At 43.4% G+C, this 19,294-nt stretch overlaps 1 protein-coding gene across 3 annotated transcripts; it reads right to left on the bottom strand.

The window, feature by feature from the left end:
* Positions 1 to 958: 958 nt before the first annotated feature.
* Positions 959 to 19,133, bottom strand: LOC119720040 (mitochondrial proton/calcium exchanger protein-like). Of its 3 annotated transcripts, XR_005270045.1 has the most exons (16): positions 18,734 to 19,133; positions 16,358 to 16,424; positions 14,532 to 15,063; positions 13,370 to 13,513; positions 12,551 to 12,691; positions 11,667 to 11,870; positions 10,544 to 10,663; positions 9,791 to 9,922; positions 8,165 to 8,311; positions 7,222 to 7,311; positions 6,690 to 6,716; positions 5,356 to 5,496; positions 4,183 to 4,451; positions 3,896 to 4,037; positions 2,561 to 2,964; positions 959 to 2,416 (listed from the first exon to the last, which is right to left on the bottom strand). XR_005270045.1 is itself a non-coding variant. In XM_038189547.1 (15 exons), exons 1-15 carry the CDS (start codon positions 18,816 to 18,818, stop codon positions 2,803 to 2,805), a joined length of 2,403 nt encoding a protein of 800 aa, XP_038045475.1. In that variant the 5' UTR covers positions 18,819 to 19,133; the 3' UTR covers positions 959 to 2,802. The 3 variants fall into 3 exon arrangements, 2 of the variants coding, with proteins under 2 accessions (XP_038045475.1, XP_038045476.1); XM_038189547.1 differs by having other exon boundaries at positions 959 to 2,964; XM_038189548.1 differs by lacking the exon at positions 6,690 to 6,716 and having other exon boundaries at positions 959 to 2,964.
* Positions 19,134 to 19,294: the final 161 nt, after the last annotated feature.

Raw genomic sequence — 19,294 nt, 5'->3', positions numbered from 1 at the left:
GTGCGGAGATGCTCTGAAGCCGTCCTGGGAGGCAGACATTTTGAATTTATGTGTGTGTTTGTAGAACATAATGAAATTAGATGGAGTGAATTTCGAAAGTGTACTCTAAATGCAACGCGCAAGAACATATGCAAACAACTTCAGTGCGTCATGACGGTTAAAAAATGTCACAGCAAAAATCATCTGCAGGGGATACGCACACGTGTTTACATTTTTGCGCAGAGCAAAATGAAATGCTCATTTACTGGTTGTGCGTTTCGGTTTTGGGCGTATTGGCTTCGATAACGCAGATATGCAAATAGCCGTACAAAAGCCGTACAAAATTTCAAGTTTTCCATAGGTTTGTGCTCAAACATGGATGCGCCCAGCAGGCATCACTTTGAACATTGAGTCAGCACTCTACATGTATTCATTTAATATAGCTATAGTTGGGACTCAGACTCGGGTATTTTTAAAAGTGCAGTGGTACTTGGTACTTGGTTGGTTCTTCTCCTAAGGACTTCCACAAGGGAGTATAACTAGGAGGCCAGAAACACCGGGGCAAACCCCTTCTCTTAGCGATAAGTGTTACTGGGTTCTTTTACGTGCGTTAGGCCTTATACAACACACGGGACCTCCGGCTTAACATCCCATCCAGACAAAGCAATAATGGTTAAGTGCCTTGCTTAAGGGCACAAGTGTCCGGGCCCGGAGTGTGTCCAAGATTTGTGAGATCTGACATGAAATAGATTCTTGAAAGTCTTTTTTTTGGGGGGAGGGTCCTAGAGGGCAGCCTAGTGTCCTCGTTGCACCTATCTCACTAACAGACTGATTGACTGTCACTTTTGAGCAGTGCTATTGTATAGGATAACCCTGTAACCCCAATGGGCTAAATCCGGCCCATTGTGCACACCAGATGAAAAAAATTCCAGCAGATAGCCCTTCGGAATCAAGCGAAGACATTTTGTGCACTCTGGGACCAATTTTTTAAGGCTTGTCTGGACTTGTTTTTAATCGGAGTTGATACCACTGTTCTAGGTCATGAATGCGTCCGCTAAATGTATAAAGTTACTAAATCAATTATTAAATGAATAAAATCAATTTTCTTACTTAAACATATTTCAACAGTATTTGTACAAGTAATTTTTTTTTACCATTTCCACAGACGTCTACAAAAACTTTCTTAATTCAAATTCAAGTGCAATCAGGCTTATAATTTTCTTGTTATAAATAAATCGTTTTTTTTTCTGAAATAACATAAAAATCAAACAAACAAACAAATGCAAATACGGATTAGAATTTCATTAAATTTTCACCATCCTTGACATATGCAGCATATTTCTCATTATGTATATTTCATTTCAATCAACACAATTTCTGTAGGCAATCATATTGTGTACACCATGTCACCCAGTGATATCTTTACATAGACTGGATAGCACATGCACCAACTGCCATGAAGGTAAAGATCCTACATCCGTTCATCAACTAAAATCAAACTTTTTTTCCCCAAATTTAAATAATTTTTCTAGCGATACTCTCAAAAACACTCAAGTTCGTCTAAAAAACCATAGGTCTTTGCACTTGTAGTTCAACACAAGGAATATGTCTTTATCAGATACAGGTATTTACATATACTAAATACTGCCGTATGGATTAAAAAATATTGACGATTCTGACAATCCGATACAATAAAAGAACAATATACATATATATCAAACTTTACAATGGAAGTTTATAGTTTTAAATTATTGTATTTTGAAACTCATCCTGCCCAACATTTGTCTCACTTTACAGCCTAGATCACCACGGGGAAAGTATCATTTTGACCTGTACCGCCCCGAATCGCCCAGCCTCTTTCTCTGTGCTCCAAAATGCTCCAGCGCTGTATGCATAAATATGTATTCATTGAGAATTAATATAATGTAGTAAATAACAATGTAATGTCATTTCTTATAGATTGAAGACAATTTGTGTTTCTTTTTAATTTTACCAGGAGCAACTGCACATAAAATCTCAGTCTTTGTCTAGTCTTTTACTCGAAATACACTCTTTCTTGGGGGGATTAAACTGTTCCTCAAATACTCTTGTAAGAAGCCTGGAACCAATCAAAGGCAAGCAGAGCAAAATACCTTGCTCAAGGACAACCAACAATTCCCTGCAGTGGAGATCGAACCCAAACCTGTTAAGTTACATGTCATAAGCTCAGTACCTTGCTCACGGACAACCAAGCATTCCCTGAAGTGGGGCTCAACCCACTACCCTCGAAGCACAGTACCTTGCTCAAGGACAAGCAAGCATTCCCTGCAGTGGAGATCGAACCCAAACCCCTTAAGTCACATGTCATAAGCTCAGTACCTTGCTCAAGGACAACAAAGCATGCCCTGCAGTGGGGCTCGAACCCAAACCCTCCAGTCACAAGTCACAAGCACAGTATCTTGCTCAAAGACAATGCATGTCCACCAGTAGGGTTCGAACCCACAACTCTCCAAGCTCAGTACCTTGCTCAAGGACAAGCAAGCATTCCCTGCAGTGGGGCTCGAACCCACAACCCTCAAATCACAAGTCACAAGCACAGTACCTTGCTCATGGACAACGCATGTCCACCAGTAGGGTTCGAACCCACAACCCTCCAAGCACAGTACCTTGCTCATGGACAACGCATGTCCCCCAGTAGGGTTCGAACCCGCACTCTCAAACCACAACTAAACAAGCACTTACGCTTCTTTGCACAACACAAAAATACCCCAAAGAAAGCAATACCCAAGTGGACATCTAATATTTATAAAACCAAATACAAACTTTTTTTAAATATCCCTGGATTTAAGTTTTGCTCTCTTTGGTGGTTTCCATGACAGCCTGCTCCTCTCGTTCCACCGCTTCCTCCAGTTCCTCCAGAATCTCCTCCTTGCAAATCAGGTCCATGATCTCCCCGACCTGCTTGGTGCTGAGAGCAATATCTTCCTTGGCGATCAGCTCAATCACCTAATACCACGAAAAGTAGAAGACAGCAAAAAATATTTAACATGTTAAATTTGTCAAAGGTACACAGGTATCCCCCCACAGAGCTTTCACAGAGCGCCACCCACTGTTCACGGAGTCGATATGCTTTTCAACTGTTTGCTTTAGGATCATTTGAATTTATCCTGAAAAGGACTGACCAAGTTATCAGAAACTTAGATTCAAGATTGTACTGGTACTAAACACCCCGTGGAACGTTTCCGCCTGGCCTGCTGTCATTTAGAAGAAATCAAGAAATATAGATGATTTCCAGCGATCAGTCAATTTGGGCGATTCACAATGCAGTGCGCCACCAAGAGTTTGCCACAGAGAGTTCATTTCTCCCAGTGCATTGTGGGAGATGGTCGACAAATTCACAGTGCGGGACATTTGAAATTGTTAGTTTTCCGGTCAGTAGTTTCGTAAGCGTATGATTTGAGTATCTGTTTGCCTTTTTCTTTTCTTTTTATCAATATGGTGGTTTTTTTAAGGCAGCAGAACGCTGTGCTCCAATCTATAACAAGTTAGCTCGAGTTGTCTACTGACACTCATTCAAATGGGCCATTGTTTTGTCGACCGTAAATTTGGAAATTGGACTCTCCATGGCAAACCCTTGGTGGCGCACTGCATTGTGAATCACCCGAATTGACTGACTTTTGGAGATAAAGAGTTATACAGACAAAATCGTGTTTCGTGATCATAATGTTGTGCATGGTTTTCCACAGTTTTCTCGAAAGGTGTAGTATCCACGGAGATGAAATTTCAGCAGGTTAGCTTTTCGACGTTCTTCTTTGAGTTTTGAGCGGTGCTATTGTTGGCAACGAACAAAATACATGAAAAGCAAATGATCCTATATATGCCTTTAAAGCACGCAGTTTGAAGATGACTACTATCATTGGCAATCCTTTGACCGTACCTTCATAGCATCTTGTATATTGATGACGCCGTCTTTGTCTTCGTCCAGCACCTCGCAGATGCGTTGCAACTTCATCTCGTCCGACACTTTGCCGAACTTCTGCATGGCGTTCACCAGCTCCTCAACCCTTAAGATGCTCTTTCTGAAAGCAGAAAAAAAACAAATCAACTTCTAAATTATTATCGTTTGTTCCATAAAAGGTTACTGTACTACTTGTACAGCACTTTTGAGATGTTTTCAGCGGAAGACTTTTACTGAAAAACAAACATCATAATAATTTTGATTACTTCTTGATATCCATCTGGCTTTCCATCTTGTCGGACATCTCCTGGCTCGGTTCCAGTTCCTCCTTCATCCTCAGCTTCCAGTCCTCCGCCAGCTCCTTCTTCTCCTTGACCAGGGTCTCTTTCTCAGTCGCCAGCTCATCGACGATCTTCTCCAAGCGGGACACCATGCGGTTGACGCGCTTGCCCAGCCGGGCCGAGGACTTGGCCTCCACCAGCTTGGGCACGTCCGCCTCGTCCGCTTCCACCACCTTCTTCAGGTCTTCCAGATCCTGGGATAAAAATCAATCGTCAATCAATCAATCAATCGTCCAAGCTTCTTCACCTTTAACCCCATCCCTGCCAGACCCAGCACAGTGAAGCAGGCTTTAAAATCTGGGGGACCTTGTTACATTGCGCTATCAATACTGATTCTGAAACAATGATAGCTATTTCCCATTGAACAATGCCACCGTTGTAGTCCTGCTGAAGTAACCACAGACTCTGAGGCATTTTGGTGACCTTATCAGTCCTTCTGTTTTGAGGCGTGCGATCACACCCCCACGCCGTCACACACCTAAATGCTTCCTGAGAAGTGCGAATAATCGCACGTTTGAATCCCTCAGTACCGCACACCTGGGCATACATTTACGGCATAATTACACCCCATAATTTGTGAAAAATAAAATATGTCGGTGAAGAGGAAACTGCTTTATTGTAAACCAAGATGAATATTATCCAACAAAATACCAGATTGTTCAGTCCCAGCTTGGACCACAGAATCACACACCTAGAAAAATCACACGCCTAGAAAAATCACACGCCTAGAAAAATCACACGCCTAGAAAAATCACACGCCTAGAAAAATCACACACCTAGAAAAATCACACACCTAGAAAAATCACACGCCTAGAAAAATCACACGCCTAGAAAAATCACACGCCTAGAAAAATCCAGGTGTGCGTTTTTCCACACACCTGTGATTTTCAAATCAGAAGGACTGCCTTATGGATCTTGCTAAGCTGAGCAGGCTTGTCTCTCAAAAAGGCGGCGTCGCATTGTGTACTCCCCAGGGAGTTGAGATGGTCTTTGGAATGTTTTATTGGCCAAATGATCAGGGGTGATAATGACCTGATCCTTGAAAGAAACCTTGAATTTCAATTTTATATAAATACGCATAACTATTACGATTATTACCTCTCGATATTCCTCCACGTCTTGCCTGAGCTCCTGCAGTTCTCCTTTCTCAGACAACATGCTCTCCTTCTCCTCTGCAATCTCCTTGATGACCTCTCCGAGATCTTGCAGGTCTTCCTTGGTCATCAGTTCGTCATCCGCCTTTATGATGCAATGGGATGGTGAGAAAAAATTTCCAAGCTTTTTTCAAGAGGAATTCAAAAGTTTTTGCCAAACACTTTTCAAGATGTTATGCCTGCGATCTTCAACAGACTTGCTTTTTTTCTCTCAAAAGAGTTTGGAAATGTTTGAGTTTAACCTCGAAAAAAAATATTTGTATTCTATTTTGGCATCTGCACCCCTCTGAACACGAACTCTTATCTTGGATTGCTTTTGTGCACAAAAAGATTCACCCTACGAGTAGTCTGGCTCCCGGACCCTACCTTATCAACACTGATAGGTGCGGGAGCCAGTCTACCAGATTTGTACAGTTATTATTCCATAACTAAGCATTGGTCACTAGGAAGTGGACAAGTTTTGCTAGAAATCGATCAGTCCTTTCTGTCAATTATGTAAACAAGCGGCTACAACTAAACAAAACACAATGTTCAAAGACAATGTTGATAAACAAAACATTAAATGTGAGTGCAATGCAACTGCACGCAAAGCAAGACAATAGCCAACACAACTAACGCAGGGAAAGAAACTTGTTACACAAACTCTTCAAAGCAAAAGCAACCTGACCAAAATAAATTACGTGAAAATACACACAGTATTAAGAAACACATGAAAAGCCACCAGAATGCGCAACAGCCAGACTGACAAAAGCAATAGCTAAAACTTGCAGGTCAAATCACGAACATTTTGTGAAAATGTACTCGAGTGAAAATGTATTATAAGATGGAATTTTTGGCGTCGGGGTAATGTAAATCAAATTAGGTTTTTTGCCCTTCACCGACGTTTAAACACTGTATACTCAGTGTGTTACCTCCCGAGTTAAAGTTAGAAAACCTATTCCAGCCTATTCCAAAGATTGCCATTAAAAAAAATGCACCAACTCCAGTTCTGTTGAGAAGGGTGTAAATATGCTCCCCCCCCCCCCAAAAAAAAAAAAAACTGACTTCACTAATGTAGCAAAAATGCCATCAAATCTCAGGTTTCGACATAACCCCACAGATGTAAGGTGTTTTTTTTAATGAAAATACAGCAAGCAGCAAACAGTGGCATAAATAAAAATACCAACTAAAAAGAAAAAAAAGCATCTGAAAGCTTAGGTCACTTGGAATGATCCGCCTGAATATAAAGCAAGCTTTTTTGAGCAGATGAAAATGCAAACTGGTCATGTGACACCATACCTTATCCGTTTCAGTAGTTTCTTCGATCTACGTTATAAAAACAAAAGGCAGTTTTCAACTATGAGCGGTGTGTACATGGAGGCTTTAACATGGATGTTTATGGCAATTCTTTATTTTTTTGGGGGGGGGAATGGCAATTTTTTTTTTTTTTTTTTCTTAACATTTTTGGATATTTGCCAATGAAACAAAACTCAGCTTGGAAGCATAATAAATCAAATGGTATTTTGGCTGATGACGTGTGATTTTCCCGATGCAAACTTTCTATGCTTGCAATTGCGAAAGTAGCACGTTACCATTTTCCTCGAATGCATCCACGAATAGAGAAAGAGCATAAAAGGAAATTTTTTTTGCATTTTTTTCAACAAAATAATACCTAAAATACATTTGGGGAACAAAAGCCGTGAATGTCATATTGAGCTGATTGAATGTGATTGTCAAAAGCCAGCACGAGGCCTAAGGTATCTGGACAGTGCTAAAAATGTACTTTTAAAAGCCAAGATGTTTCTGGAATTTTTGGGAATGCCACCCTTACCCGTTGCGGCTCTCTCAGGACCATGATGACGTGCTGGGCCTGTATTTTGGCATCGTCCACTAACTCTTCGGATGCCATTGCCTCTGTAACCTGCAGAGTAAATTAGTGATGTCAAATTGAAAATGTTTCATCTTGCGTTGCTATCAAAGTTCTTTGGCATGGAATGATTGTTATCATTTTTCATTCAGCCTGGATGGGATGCGCTTGCCAGAGATTCCGAATGTGCACCAAGCCATAGGGTCTTCGCGCGAGCGTCAAGCGCCGACGTTCGACTGTATTTCTCAGTGGTCTCACCCAACTCTCCCTTTCTTACCGTTGAGGGGGTACTTGTGCACGAAGCCCATAATATTTAAAGGTTGGGTTGATCATTTGTCTTTCTTTTTTTTTTTTTCTTTTTTTTTTTGCAACAAAAGTGCTCAAAATTTTAAGAAGGGTGCTTAACAACTAGCCTGATGAAGTTTTAGCTCAGTGAATGCTGGCTATTCCAAGAAAATAAATATTATACGATTTCGACTTCAATTCAAAAGTTGCCGAGTCGTGTTGTGAATTGCGCCCGAAATCAGCATCCGGGACACGTTCTCATTCAGCCGATTGCAGCTACGCGATGTCGCGCACTGACCCGACAAATTATAGCAACCGCGCACCCGTGTGCGTCTTGCCAACGCTTGCGCACACCCATTCTCTGATTCGCTGAACTACAAACCAGCTACTAACGGAAATTTCCAAAAACGCATCACTTGACACATTTTTGGAAATGGCCTTCTTTTATTGTTTTTTTTTCTTCAAAATGACAGCATGCCAGAAAGAATGTTTTCACAGGAAGTTTATTGCCATTACTATCTTTAAACCAAATAAGCTTTTCAACAATAATTTTGTCAGTTACTCTTTGGATATCTGCAAACGATATACTCTAACTTTAAAGATTATGATATTAATATTTCACCTTTTTCTTCTCTTGTTCCTGTTGCTCCGCCCTTTCCATCATCTCCTTCTTAATCTCTTCCTCCTCCTTGCGGATGATGTTCAGCCGGTCCGTGTTGTCCACCTTCTCACCTACCAACTCAGCCAAGTTCACCTTTGCCTCCTCTGCCTATGAGTGACAATCACATCAAAAAATCCAGTTAAAGTACTAAAAAATGAAAACTGTCCCTGTAAAAGACCAGCTGGGAGTGTTGAAGATGAGTCTTTTTTTTGCTGAGTCGAATAAGAAGATGGGAATGCAAGCTGGACGATTAGAAATTGCATCACGGAAACTAGACAGAGCAGTTCGAGTATTTGGGCTTTATAATGCAAGTAGAATTCTGAACACGAACAAAAATGTAACAAGCTTAATCGGATCTTGGAAGCTGCGGGCCGACGAATTCGTGTTCATGCATGAGTCACGTGATTGTGCCATGTAATTTCTGGAAGGAGTAGTGTTTTGAGTCAAACCAAATCAGGTTTTGACCCCAGTGACCCCATGATGACCTTTGACCCCAGTTAGGTCATGTGACATGTTGGGGTTGGGCTACTGATACTTTGGACAAAGTTTGGTTGAAGTCGGTCAAAATATGGAGCAATAGACAATGTCAACGTTTGTTACTAACTAATGGACTAACGGAGAGACATGATGAATTGTTGAACTGCTATCCCGCAGCTAAAAAAATAAAAGTCTGTCAAGAGCCAATGTGGCCCATCAGGCCGGTGTTTATCTCCGGTTTCCATGGCATGAAACGACTGAGAATATTTCTATTTCCCCTTGGATGGGATGCCAGTCCATCGCAGGTTACTCGACAGCTAATGCCGGTACCCATTTATACTCCTGGGTGGAGAGAGGCAAGTGGGGGTGAAGTGGCTTGCCCAAGGACACAACATATGGCCAGTAGCTAAATTCGAACCAGTGACCCTCTGATCATGAGTCATGAACCCTAACCACTAGGCCAAACTCCACCTATGGACAAAAAGGTATGCTGAACTTCTGGAATACGTCATGTGAACAGAGCTTAAAGGGAATGTACATCATTGGCTTTTGCTTTAATTTTCAGAAATGAACTATTTGAGGGGTTAGTATAATATATCAAATTATTGTTACCCTGACATGTTTGAAGTTTTGTGTTGGAAAATGCTGGAAAAACTAAGAAAAACAAAAAATGTTCGAGTAGTCTGGTTCCCTGACTCCACTGAAGATTAAATGGATTAATTTATAGATGCCGGAAAATTGTACGATAAGGGAACCAGTCTAACTGGCCTGCACCCATTCAGAACATGCAACCAATAGCAAACAAAATTTTGACTGAAAAAAAAATGGTACATTTGGAGCAGTAGTTGAAAAATTGTTAGGTTTTTCCAACGGTGGTCGGCCGACCACCGTTGGAAATGTATACAAAATTACCATTTTCTTGAAAGTGACTTCACACCAGGTGCCATAATTTTACAGGATGCTTTAGACTGTCATTTACCAACATCCTGTTGTGTATTTCGTAAAAACTTGGTAGTTTTATTTTTCGATGTTTGCAAATGTTGTATTTTCCCTTTAACCAAAATATTTCACAATCTTATACCATGGTATAACAGTCTTATATGTACTTACTGTTGCCTCTGGTAGGGATGCTATAGTAGCCTTGAGCTGGTCTGGAGTGGAGAGCGTTTCGGGCAGGTAGAGCGTCCGCGACAGAAGAAGCAGAGACGTCGGGATTTGCTCGTTGATATGAAGATCCAACCACTAGAAGAAAATCGTGGCCAGCAAATCGGTATGTTTTGAATTTGTATTGAGAGTTAATGGGCTTTATTCACGAGTCAGCCATATTAAATTATAATCGAGGTAACATGTTCATTTTTGGAACTTACGGAGAGAAGTGAAAGCAATGACATTAAGTTAATTACAAATTAATACCAGTCTGCTCTGACGAATAATTTAAATTTGTGACAAAACATACCCTAGTGTTTTAAGCCACATTTTAAAAAGAAATGCAGGCGAGGCTAGAATTAAAATAGTCTGGCACCATCTCATTCAACAGTTCACATTTAATGAAATACATTCAGGGAACATGACAAAGATGGCTTCTTCGTGAATCAGGTCCATAACCTAAGAGAGAATATATTCCATCTCTGGTTCTGAATTAAGGACATTGGCCGCGTTGTAATCCGGTAAAAACTTTAATAAATTTGCAAAAATTTACATCTCTGCACAGTTTTCTGCCCACGTACTGTAGTATAAGTTTTTAATACTGTTCACAACGCTTTCCATGTCTGTTTTCTATTACATTGCTTTTAAATCGGCTCTTAGGGAAGACTGAAAGTGTCAATAAACACAGTTGCCAATGGGCGGCGCGTGACTCCATACCTGTTGCAGTTGTGACTTTAGTCTCTCGACGGGTACGCCCAACGCCCTCATGCCCCGGGCCTGACACGCCCCCTGCAGCTCGGCCACGGTCAGGCTGTCCACACCCTCCTTCTGAATCATCTGAAAATAAAAGTCAGGAAACCAAAAAAAAAATTGAAATTGACTTGAGTAAAGAAGCTAGTCCAACTTTGAAATGAGGGAATAAGGCAAACAAATTGTCAGTTTTGACGTTCGGAGACTTGCGCGATCCCCCTGGCATGTTGGCAGTATTTATACAGTCAGTTAATAGTAAGCGCACTTTTCAGTGTACCTAACCAAAAAGTAACCAATCAATAATGACCTAATTTGACCCCTAGATGACCTTTGACCTCAAATGTCTTAGGTCGTCTGAAGTCCCCCTACCCAAAGATTATTGTCACAAAGTTTGGTTGAGATTGAAGTCTGACTTTTCATATGACAGCACTTTTCAGTTTATCAATATTACGTTTTGCCCTTCACCGACGTATAACCTCTGTATACTCAGTGTGTTACCTCCCGAGTGAAAGTTGGAAAAAAAATCACTCGGGTGGGACTCGAACCCACGACCTCCTGCTATCCATCTTATGAATACTTTTTCAGTTTGCCAAACCAAAATCAACAATGACCTCAGTTGACCCCTAGATGGCCTTTGACCTCAAGTGTCTTGAGGAGTGGAGTGTCATGGCCTAGCAGTTAAGAGCACGGGCGCATGGTGTTTCAGAGGCAACAGTGGCGTGGGTTCGAGTCCGGGCCCGGACACTTGTGCCCTTAAGCAAGGCACTTAACCATTATTGCTTCATCCTTCGGATGGGACGTTAAGCCGGAGGTCCCGTGTGTTGTATAAGGCCTCATGCACGTAAAAGAACCCAGTAACACATATCGCTAAGAGAAGGGGTTTGCCCCGGTGTTTCTGGCCTCCTAGTTAAACTCCCTTGTGGAGGTCCTTAGAAGAAGAACCAACCAAGTACCAAGTCTCAAGTCATCTGAGGTCCCCTTACCCAAAGATTATTGTCACCAGAAGATGAGCAATATGCTCGGTCCATCTTCCCATGATCTCAGTCTAAAAAAAAAGGCCGGCGCTTGACGTCAACAAAAGAAACCTTACCTTATCGTCGGCCATAAGGGACCGGAGCTGCATACGCAGCTGGAAGCGCAAGAAGTTATTGGTGCCGACGGGCTGCAGCCTGAGCAGACGGCACAGGGCCGTCAACTGCTCCCGGTTCAGGTTGTCCAACGTCAGCTCGTCCTCAAACAGCTTGGAGAACTTGATGATCTCCTCGTTGCTAGCCTGCTCCCCGCTTGTGCGTATCTGGTTTCACAGAAAAAGGTATGGTACATTTATTGGGTATAGACTGTATAGTGACTCTTTAGACTTTTGTGAGTGTTATTTCCTTTTTCACATCCAAAGTGGGCCAGGAAGACGACTAATGATTTATTCAGCTGCGGAAAGCAGCTAAAGAATTCATCATGTCTCTCTGTTAGTTGGTTAGTAACAAATGCCAGCACATGCCTTTTTTGGCAATCAATCACCTTGTCCCTTAGGACCTCGCAACAAGACGTGCTTCGGGTCCCCACTGTCCAGCTACCAATTTATTGCGCATTGGTGCCAGCACTGTACTGCACACAAGTTGGGTGTTCCTCATGCTATAAAACGCTCCATACACCAACTGACATTCAACAAAATAATAGGAATCCTTTTCAATTGACGGTCACAACCATGTGAGTAGTTGTGCATTATAAGAACAGACTTTCACATCATGTTCATGACTTATAGGCTACAGCAGATCTACAGTTGGGCTGCAGCTTCAGAGATCATTTCAAGCTTGTTCTTTTTAGGCCCGAGCTTTAGATGAAAGACATACAAATAAATCAAGAAACACGGTAATTTGGTGGACGTGGGGTGGGGATGGGTAGCAGTTAGAGTTCCTTATGGGTTAGGGGAGGGGCAGGGTAAGAGTTGTGAGGGGCGATGTAAGGTTGGGTCCGTACCTTCTCTATGAAGTGCGCAAACTGCCTGGCCCTTTCAGTGGCTTTGGTCTTCTTGCTGTGCAGTGCTGTGTCTTCTATCGTGTCCTGCAAGAACTTGGCCATCTCCAGCTTGACCTTCAGCTCTTGCTTCAACTTCTTCTCCTGAGCAGCAAGAAATGAAAACAATCCTCAACGATGCTTCTCTACTCAATAGGCCTTATTCTTGACCACACGAGGGCGCCATAGCAGCACCATATAATCAGACCAGAAATCCAAAGTTACGGACGTTAAGTCTACATAATTATAAAGTGATGCTTCAAAATTATTACCCCAGCTCATCAGGCCATGAGACCATTTTTTTTCTGCAGCAGCTCGAGATCAGCGCAATCTGGTCTCTACCTTCACAGGTACATACTTTTATACTCCCGGGTGGAGAGAGGCAATTGTAGTAAAGTGTCCCGCCCAAGAACACAAGAACCACGTTCCCCGTCAGGGTTCGAAACCCACATACCACGGGTCAAACACCGTAACCACTGGACCACTGCGCTCCACGTGCTGCTACAACTCAAACTTTACTTTATTTCAATCTTCACTGTTATTTTTGACGAACGGAATCCTAGGGAGAGAGAGGTCGAGGGAGTGATTCCCTGTTTGCAGGGGACGTATTAAGCCGTGAACCCTAAACCTAAATTGCTACTCCCAGTAGCTACTTCTACTCGCGCCAGGACGAGTACTCGAGTAGGTGGAAAACCACGAGTAAAACAACGAGTAGCATAAACTTCTCGCGAGTACTTGAGTAATCGAGTTACTTGCCCAGCGGTACCATCTATTGTCAATTACCTTGTCGGATCGGGATTGGAACGTGCTGGGCAGCATGTTGGGGAACAGCCACAGGGCGACAGGCAGCAGAAACTCCATAAATGGGATGATGATAAAGACGGAGAACGGTACGATGCGGAACATATCCGAGGCCGTTCGGGTAAACTGAGCAAAAAAGAGAAGAAAACTTTTCAATTAACAAAAATACATTTATTGTTGCAACGGGGTTGGTTATCTGAGGCACCGGAAAGCAACTTTTCAAAACCAGCCAATTGCTGGGATAAAAATATTTTACCATGGTTGTCACAGAACTGTTCTGCCTGGTACACCTGAACTATATATTTGAAAATTGATGTTAAGGAATTCGATCTTGGCCACACAAGGGGGTAGTTTAATACTTGAAAGTGGAGAGACCGTTTGATCAGAGTTCAATAATGTACTTTAACCCTAACCCCCTAGCATGATTTACTAGGAGCCATACCCATCCTGGAAAATTCCTACACCATGGGAAACTGCACACACATATTTCTGACTTTGATTCTGGAGGTGTGCCAACCCAATGTAAAAGACTGTCAGTTTAAGGGTACTGTACCCATCCTGACTGATTTCAACAAAACACGCTGTTGGGGTTTGATGGGTTGAGTTCTGTTTTAACCCTAACCGCAGGATTCAGGCAGTGGTCACCCCTCCACGGACCATATTCAAGAAATAATGGTGGAATTTGCAGGATTGAGGCTATATGCTTTTTTTCCATGAGGCCAATTGGAGGATTTTGCAGGATTGAGGCTATATCCTAGCAAAAAGGCCTAGGGAGTTAGGGTTAATAATGGATACCTATATAGCATGTTTAACTATCTAAGCGCTTTACGTTATTATTACCTCTGATCATCAGGCCAATGAAAGATTTCAAATACAATCTCAGCTCCCTGGGGAGTATACAGCTCGATGCTGCCATTTTGGCGCAACGCAGCTAAAATCTATCACAGTAACCATCTCTGCCCTCACAGGTACAAATTTACTCCTGGTTGGGGAGAAGCAATGAGTGAAAAAGTGTCTTGGCCTAAGCACACACGCATTACAACCCCAGGCTGGACTCGAACCCACAACTTGCAGGATGACCCGCAGATAATGAGTTCAATGCTCCAGAACACTCCGTTATGAACCTAAATCTTCACCAACATACCTGCTTGTATTCCCGTCTGGTTAACGTGTGCCCATTCAAAACTCTCCACAGCAGCCGGGCCGATATCTTAAAGTCCACGCCCAGCAGACGGAAGCCGTTCCAGTAATGCTTCACCTCGTCCCAGATTCTCGTCATGAGGGGTTTCTTGGGGAGGACCACCTCCTGGGTAGTGGGCGGAGGCTCCGCCCTCTGAGCGGAGGGCGTCGTGGCCCCGACCACCTCGGCGATTTGCTTCTCTTTCCTCTTCTCCTTCAGGACTTTGACGGCCTTCTCGACTTTTGTGTCCGTCTCGTCCAGTTCTTTCCAAGAGGGTCGCGATATGTGGAACCCTCGGTCGTGCTGGAAGTACCCGTGCGTCCTGTTGCTTGCATGTAGAACGGCCGTGCTGTGCCAGAGGTGGAGGGGTCGTAGGAGGGGCGCCGTCCTCTGTGGCTGGTACTCGTGTAAACAGCACATGCTGGTCTGCGGCGGTCGTATTGGTCGCCGTAATGCCACCCACTCCGGGTCGATCGGTGGAGCTCTGTGATATATTCTAAAATCAAATTTCATCAAGTAAACTGCGTTGAGCCATTGAGTTTCTCAAAAAGCCGTGGCTTGTGGTAGACATTTTTTTTTAATGGGGATCAAAGGAAGGTACCATCTGATATTATTTGCAAGAGAGGGGAGCCTTTTTTATCAAGTTCTGTTTCTTAAGATTTGTTTTCTTGACGGAAGGGGTGACCATTCCTGAGGAGAATTTTTCAAATTTATTGCATATTTGGGGGGTGTCTACAAAACGGATTCCAAAATCCCTTTAGTCGGGCAACTGATTGTGTAAAACTGTAGCTTCAACTGAAAATGTAACCCTAACCCCCTAGGCCCTTTTGGCTAGGAATCATCCTCAATCCTGCAAAAGCCTCCAATTGCCACCATGTAAAAGTTGGATTCAGCCTCAATCCTCAAAAATCATCCGTTATTTCTTGAATTTGTTCAGTGGAGGGGTGACCGTTGCCTCAATCCTTAAAAATCCCCCAACAATCAAAGTAAATGGGTTGAGGCAGTGCTGACGACATTCAGAAGCAGTGCGGATGATATTGAGCATAATGCAGGGCTCAATTATGCATGGCTGAACATAAACAATGCTGGGTACAGCCAAGACTGGGACTGTGGCGCTCTGAAACGTGCAAAACTAAATCAGGACAACTTCACTCACTCTTTAGCCAGCGAATTTCTCCAATAATTGGGCAAAGGAAAGGTCCTCAGTATTTCACCAACCAAGTTTGCAGACTTAATTCAATTTTTAAAAGAAACTTTTCTTCAATATTTTGCACACGAGAGGGAAATCAAGTGATTTCTAAATGAGGCTAAAGGCTAGACTGGTACATGTCCAACCATGGTCCAACTATTTGAAAAGACTGACCTCTTCATTCAGTGTCATTAGTCTGGTGGCTGACTATGGAGAAATGGGTAGTAAATAGAGACTAGTTCCCAGTTCAAGCCACAAGTTTCTTTTGACACATTTGATTGATGCAGGACTGAAGCGGAGTTGGACTAGTTGTTTCAGGTGCCAGTCTATTTTCTTGTATTGCATGTTTTCAATACCTTGAGTTTTGGGACTCTCATGCACAGTAATGAGAGTCCCCAATTTTCGGACAAGGTACAGCCTACGAACTTGACTCAATGCATCTGCCAAAATCAACCAACACCAATTTTTTTTTTTTTGGCCATTCAACCCCAATCCTCCAAAATCCTCAAAAACCGCCTGGAGGATTTTGGAGGATTTTGGAGGATTTTGGAGGATTGACGAGTATTAAGTAGACATTTGTAGTTTGGTGGTTAATACTTACCTGTATTGTTCATGGTTTGTTACAGTTGGTGACAATGTAGCAGCCGGAATCCAAGGTCTATTCCAAGCTAGAAACAAAATACACACAAAACCAGCCACATGCACATCAAAATTATTTTTAAAAAAGTGAGAAAATAGTACAGTTTTCATAGTTATTATAATTGCAACTTTTCTGTTGAACTTCAGAAAGCTGGTTGTTTATGACACAATAGGCATATCAGAAATCAGACAAAATTGGGTAAATTTTGATTAAACACAAAGTTTGCTGGTTTGGTTCATTACATTATCAATGATCAATCTTGAACAACTGTTAAATGGACCAATAGGGAATATCCTCTTTTTTTTCAGAAATATCTCAAACAAAAAGCGAAATTATGAAAATAGGTTAAGGCCAGCAATTTTCATGTGTAATAAAAATTGTAAAATCCCAATATGATAAACGAAAAATTAAATTAGCGAATGCTGAGTGAACCTGTGGATGTCACGCTCGAACACATCTCATTAACTTACATAACAAGCAAAATTATGTGTAGGCCCTTTTAATTTTATAGTACTTTTTTTTTAATATTTTGTATATTATCTTTGATTTGTTTTTCCTTGGATGAACTGTAAAAATATTGGAGCAACTATAGAATGCAGGGCCACGCCGAAGCAAGGTTTTTTATTTTGCCTGGAGGCGTGGATGGAATAAGAGTAATAGATATGCAAACCTGCAAAAAAGTGCTAAGTACAGCGAAGGAATGCACTGCACTTGTCTTCAAAGCTTCTCATGAAGGATCGGAAGGGAGGACGTGCTTGTAAATGTGTTGGGGGCACTGTCTGGAGCGGCGGAGGCGCGGAGTCTTGGAGTCGCAGAATCGCGGAGACGCGGGGCACTGAAGTGGCCGCAGTGGCGGAGTCGCGGAGTCGCAGAGACGCCTACCGATAGAGGGCGCAATTCTCGGCGGAATCTTTTTGAGAACGAAGCATCCATATCCATTTTAAATGGGCGGGCCAATTAGGAAGGGAGGAGGGCGACGGGGCACTGTCTGGAGTCGCGGAGGCGCGGAGTCGGGGAGTCGCAGAGTCACTTTAATTGGGCGGGCCAATTAGGAAGGGGGGGGGGAGGGCGACGGGGCACTGTCTGGAGTCGCGGAGGCGCGGAGTCGGGGAGTCGCAGAGTCACTTTAATTGGGCGGGCCAATTAGGAAGGGGGGGGAGGGCGACGGGGCACTGTCTGGAGTCGCGGAGGCGCGGAGTCGGGGAGTCGCAGAGTCACTTTAATTGGGCGGGCCAATTAGGAAGGGGGGGGGAGGGCGACGGGGCACTGTCTGGAGTCGCGGAGGCGCGGAGTCGGGGAGTCGCAGAGTCACTTTAATTGGGCGGGCCAATTAGGAAGGGGGGGGAGGGCGACGGGGCACTGTCTGGAGTCGCGGAGTTGGGGAGTCGCAGAGTCACTTTAATTGGGCGGGCCAATTAGGAAGGGGGGGAGGGCGACGGGGCACTGTCTGGAGTCGCGGAGGCGCGGAGTCGGGGAGTCGCAGAGTCACTTTAATTGGGCGGGCCAATTAGGAAGGGGGGGGAGGGCGACGGGGCACTGTCTGGAGTCGCGGAGGCGCGGAGTCGCGGAGTCGCAGAGTCACTTTAATTGGGCGGGCCAATTAGGAAGGGGGGGAGGGCGACGGGGCACTGTCTGGAGTCGCGGAGGCGCGGAGTCGGGGAGTCGCAGAGTCACTTTAATTGGGCGGGCCAATTAGGAAGGGGGGGGGGAGGGCGACGGGGTACTGTCTGGAGTCGCGGAGGCGCGGAGTCGCGGAGTCGCAGAGTCGCTTTAATTGGGCGGGCCAATTAGGAAGGGGGGGGGGAGGGCGACGGGGCACTGTCTCTCAGTGGTGGAGGCGCGGAGTCGCGGAGTCGCAGAGACGCGCACCGATAGAGGGCGCAATTCTCTGCGGCTCCACGACTCCACGATCGATTTTCAGAGGTAGGTCGACTGCGGTTCCACGCCTCCACGCAGCCGTACGGAGGCGCGGATGTAGAGTAAAGTGGCCCTGCATTCTATAGTTGTACCAAAATATTAAATAGATTAAAGCTCAAAGTTTCAGTTTATAAAAAAAATCAAAATAATATCACTAAAAAAAGTAAAAGTTTTAAGTTAATGGGAAATCATTATAGTTCATAAAAATTACTGCTAGAGTTTTTCATGAAATGGGATCCCTGTAATGTATCTATTCTATCCCCCCCCCCCCCCAAGGTCCCCCCCCCCCCCGCCCCACTGACTGGCGTTATGTATAAAGGTCATCATCAGGTCAAATGCCCAATGGCCGATGATTTCTGCACAATCATACCATGATCATACTCACATTCCACAACACTCATAATTACAGTGTTTACTCACCCTTAAATCTTGGAATTGAAAGAATATTCTCGCCATGCTGCTGACAGCCGTATCTTATCGGCATACATTTACAAAATCGCGACATATTTATTAAAGAAATGTCTGTTAAAATATGGACTGGACGAACACCAGATCACCGATCATGTCGTACTTGCAGTGTGTGCATGCAAGATCACGGTCAGGGGTGAAACGTTCAGGGTCAAACGTGATTACCATCTCACGTGTCTAGTATCGGCTAATTTCTTTGTGCTCTAATTGGATAAAATCCATGAGCGCGTCACGCTTCTGCGTGCACAATGAACGTAAATACTTACCCACAGTGCTTTGTATTACTTTCGCAACATTTGTGAAAATTATATTAGCCGTTACCGTACGTGTCTACGCCTTGGGCTCGCTGCGTAAAACATTAAAGAAACTTGCCTACTACTAACAGTAACAAAAGCAGTTTTAGCAACTTTTGCAACCTTGTTGTCAACAAGATTTCTTATCATTTTTTGTCCATTTTTTTAAATGTTTTTTACGTACTTGAATATAATATAAAAGGTTACAAAATGAAATTAT

The sequence above is a fragment of the Patiria miniata genome, unplaced genomic scaffold (assembly GCF_015706575.1).
Source record: "Patiria miniata isolate m_02_andy unplaced genomic scaffold, ASM1570657v1 HiC_scaffold_9, whole genome shotgun sequence".
Classification (NCBI taxonomy): domain Eukaryota; kingdom Metazoa; phylum Echinodermata; class Asteroidea; order Valvatida; family Asterinidae; genus Patiria; species Patiria miniata.
This window is presented reverse-complemented; position numbering and strand designations above follow the sequence as displayed.

Bases quoted from the DNA above. Each gene is read 5' to 3' on its own strand.
- LOC119720040 (XM_038189547.1), bottom strand. From the start codon at position 18,818: ATGTCGCGATTTTGTAAATGTATGCCGATAAGATACGGCTGTCAGCAG. The intron at 12,692-13,369 runs GTAATTGACAAT...CTTGCTGCTCAG, and splicing joins TCCAATCCCGATCCGACAAG to GAGAAGAAGTTGAAGCAAGA. The intron at 4,038-4,182 runs GTAATCAAAATT...TTCTGCTTTCAG, and splicing joins AGCCAGATGGATATCAAGAA to AAAGAGCATCTTAAGGGTTG.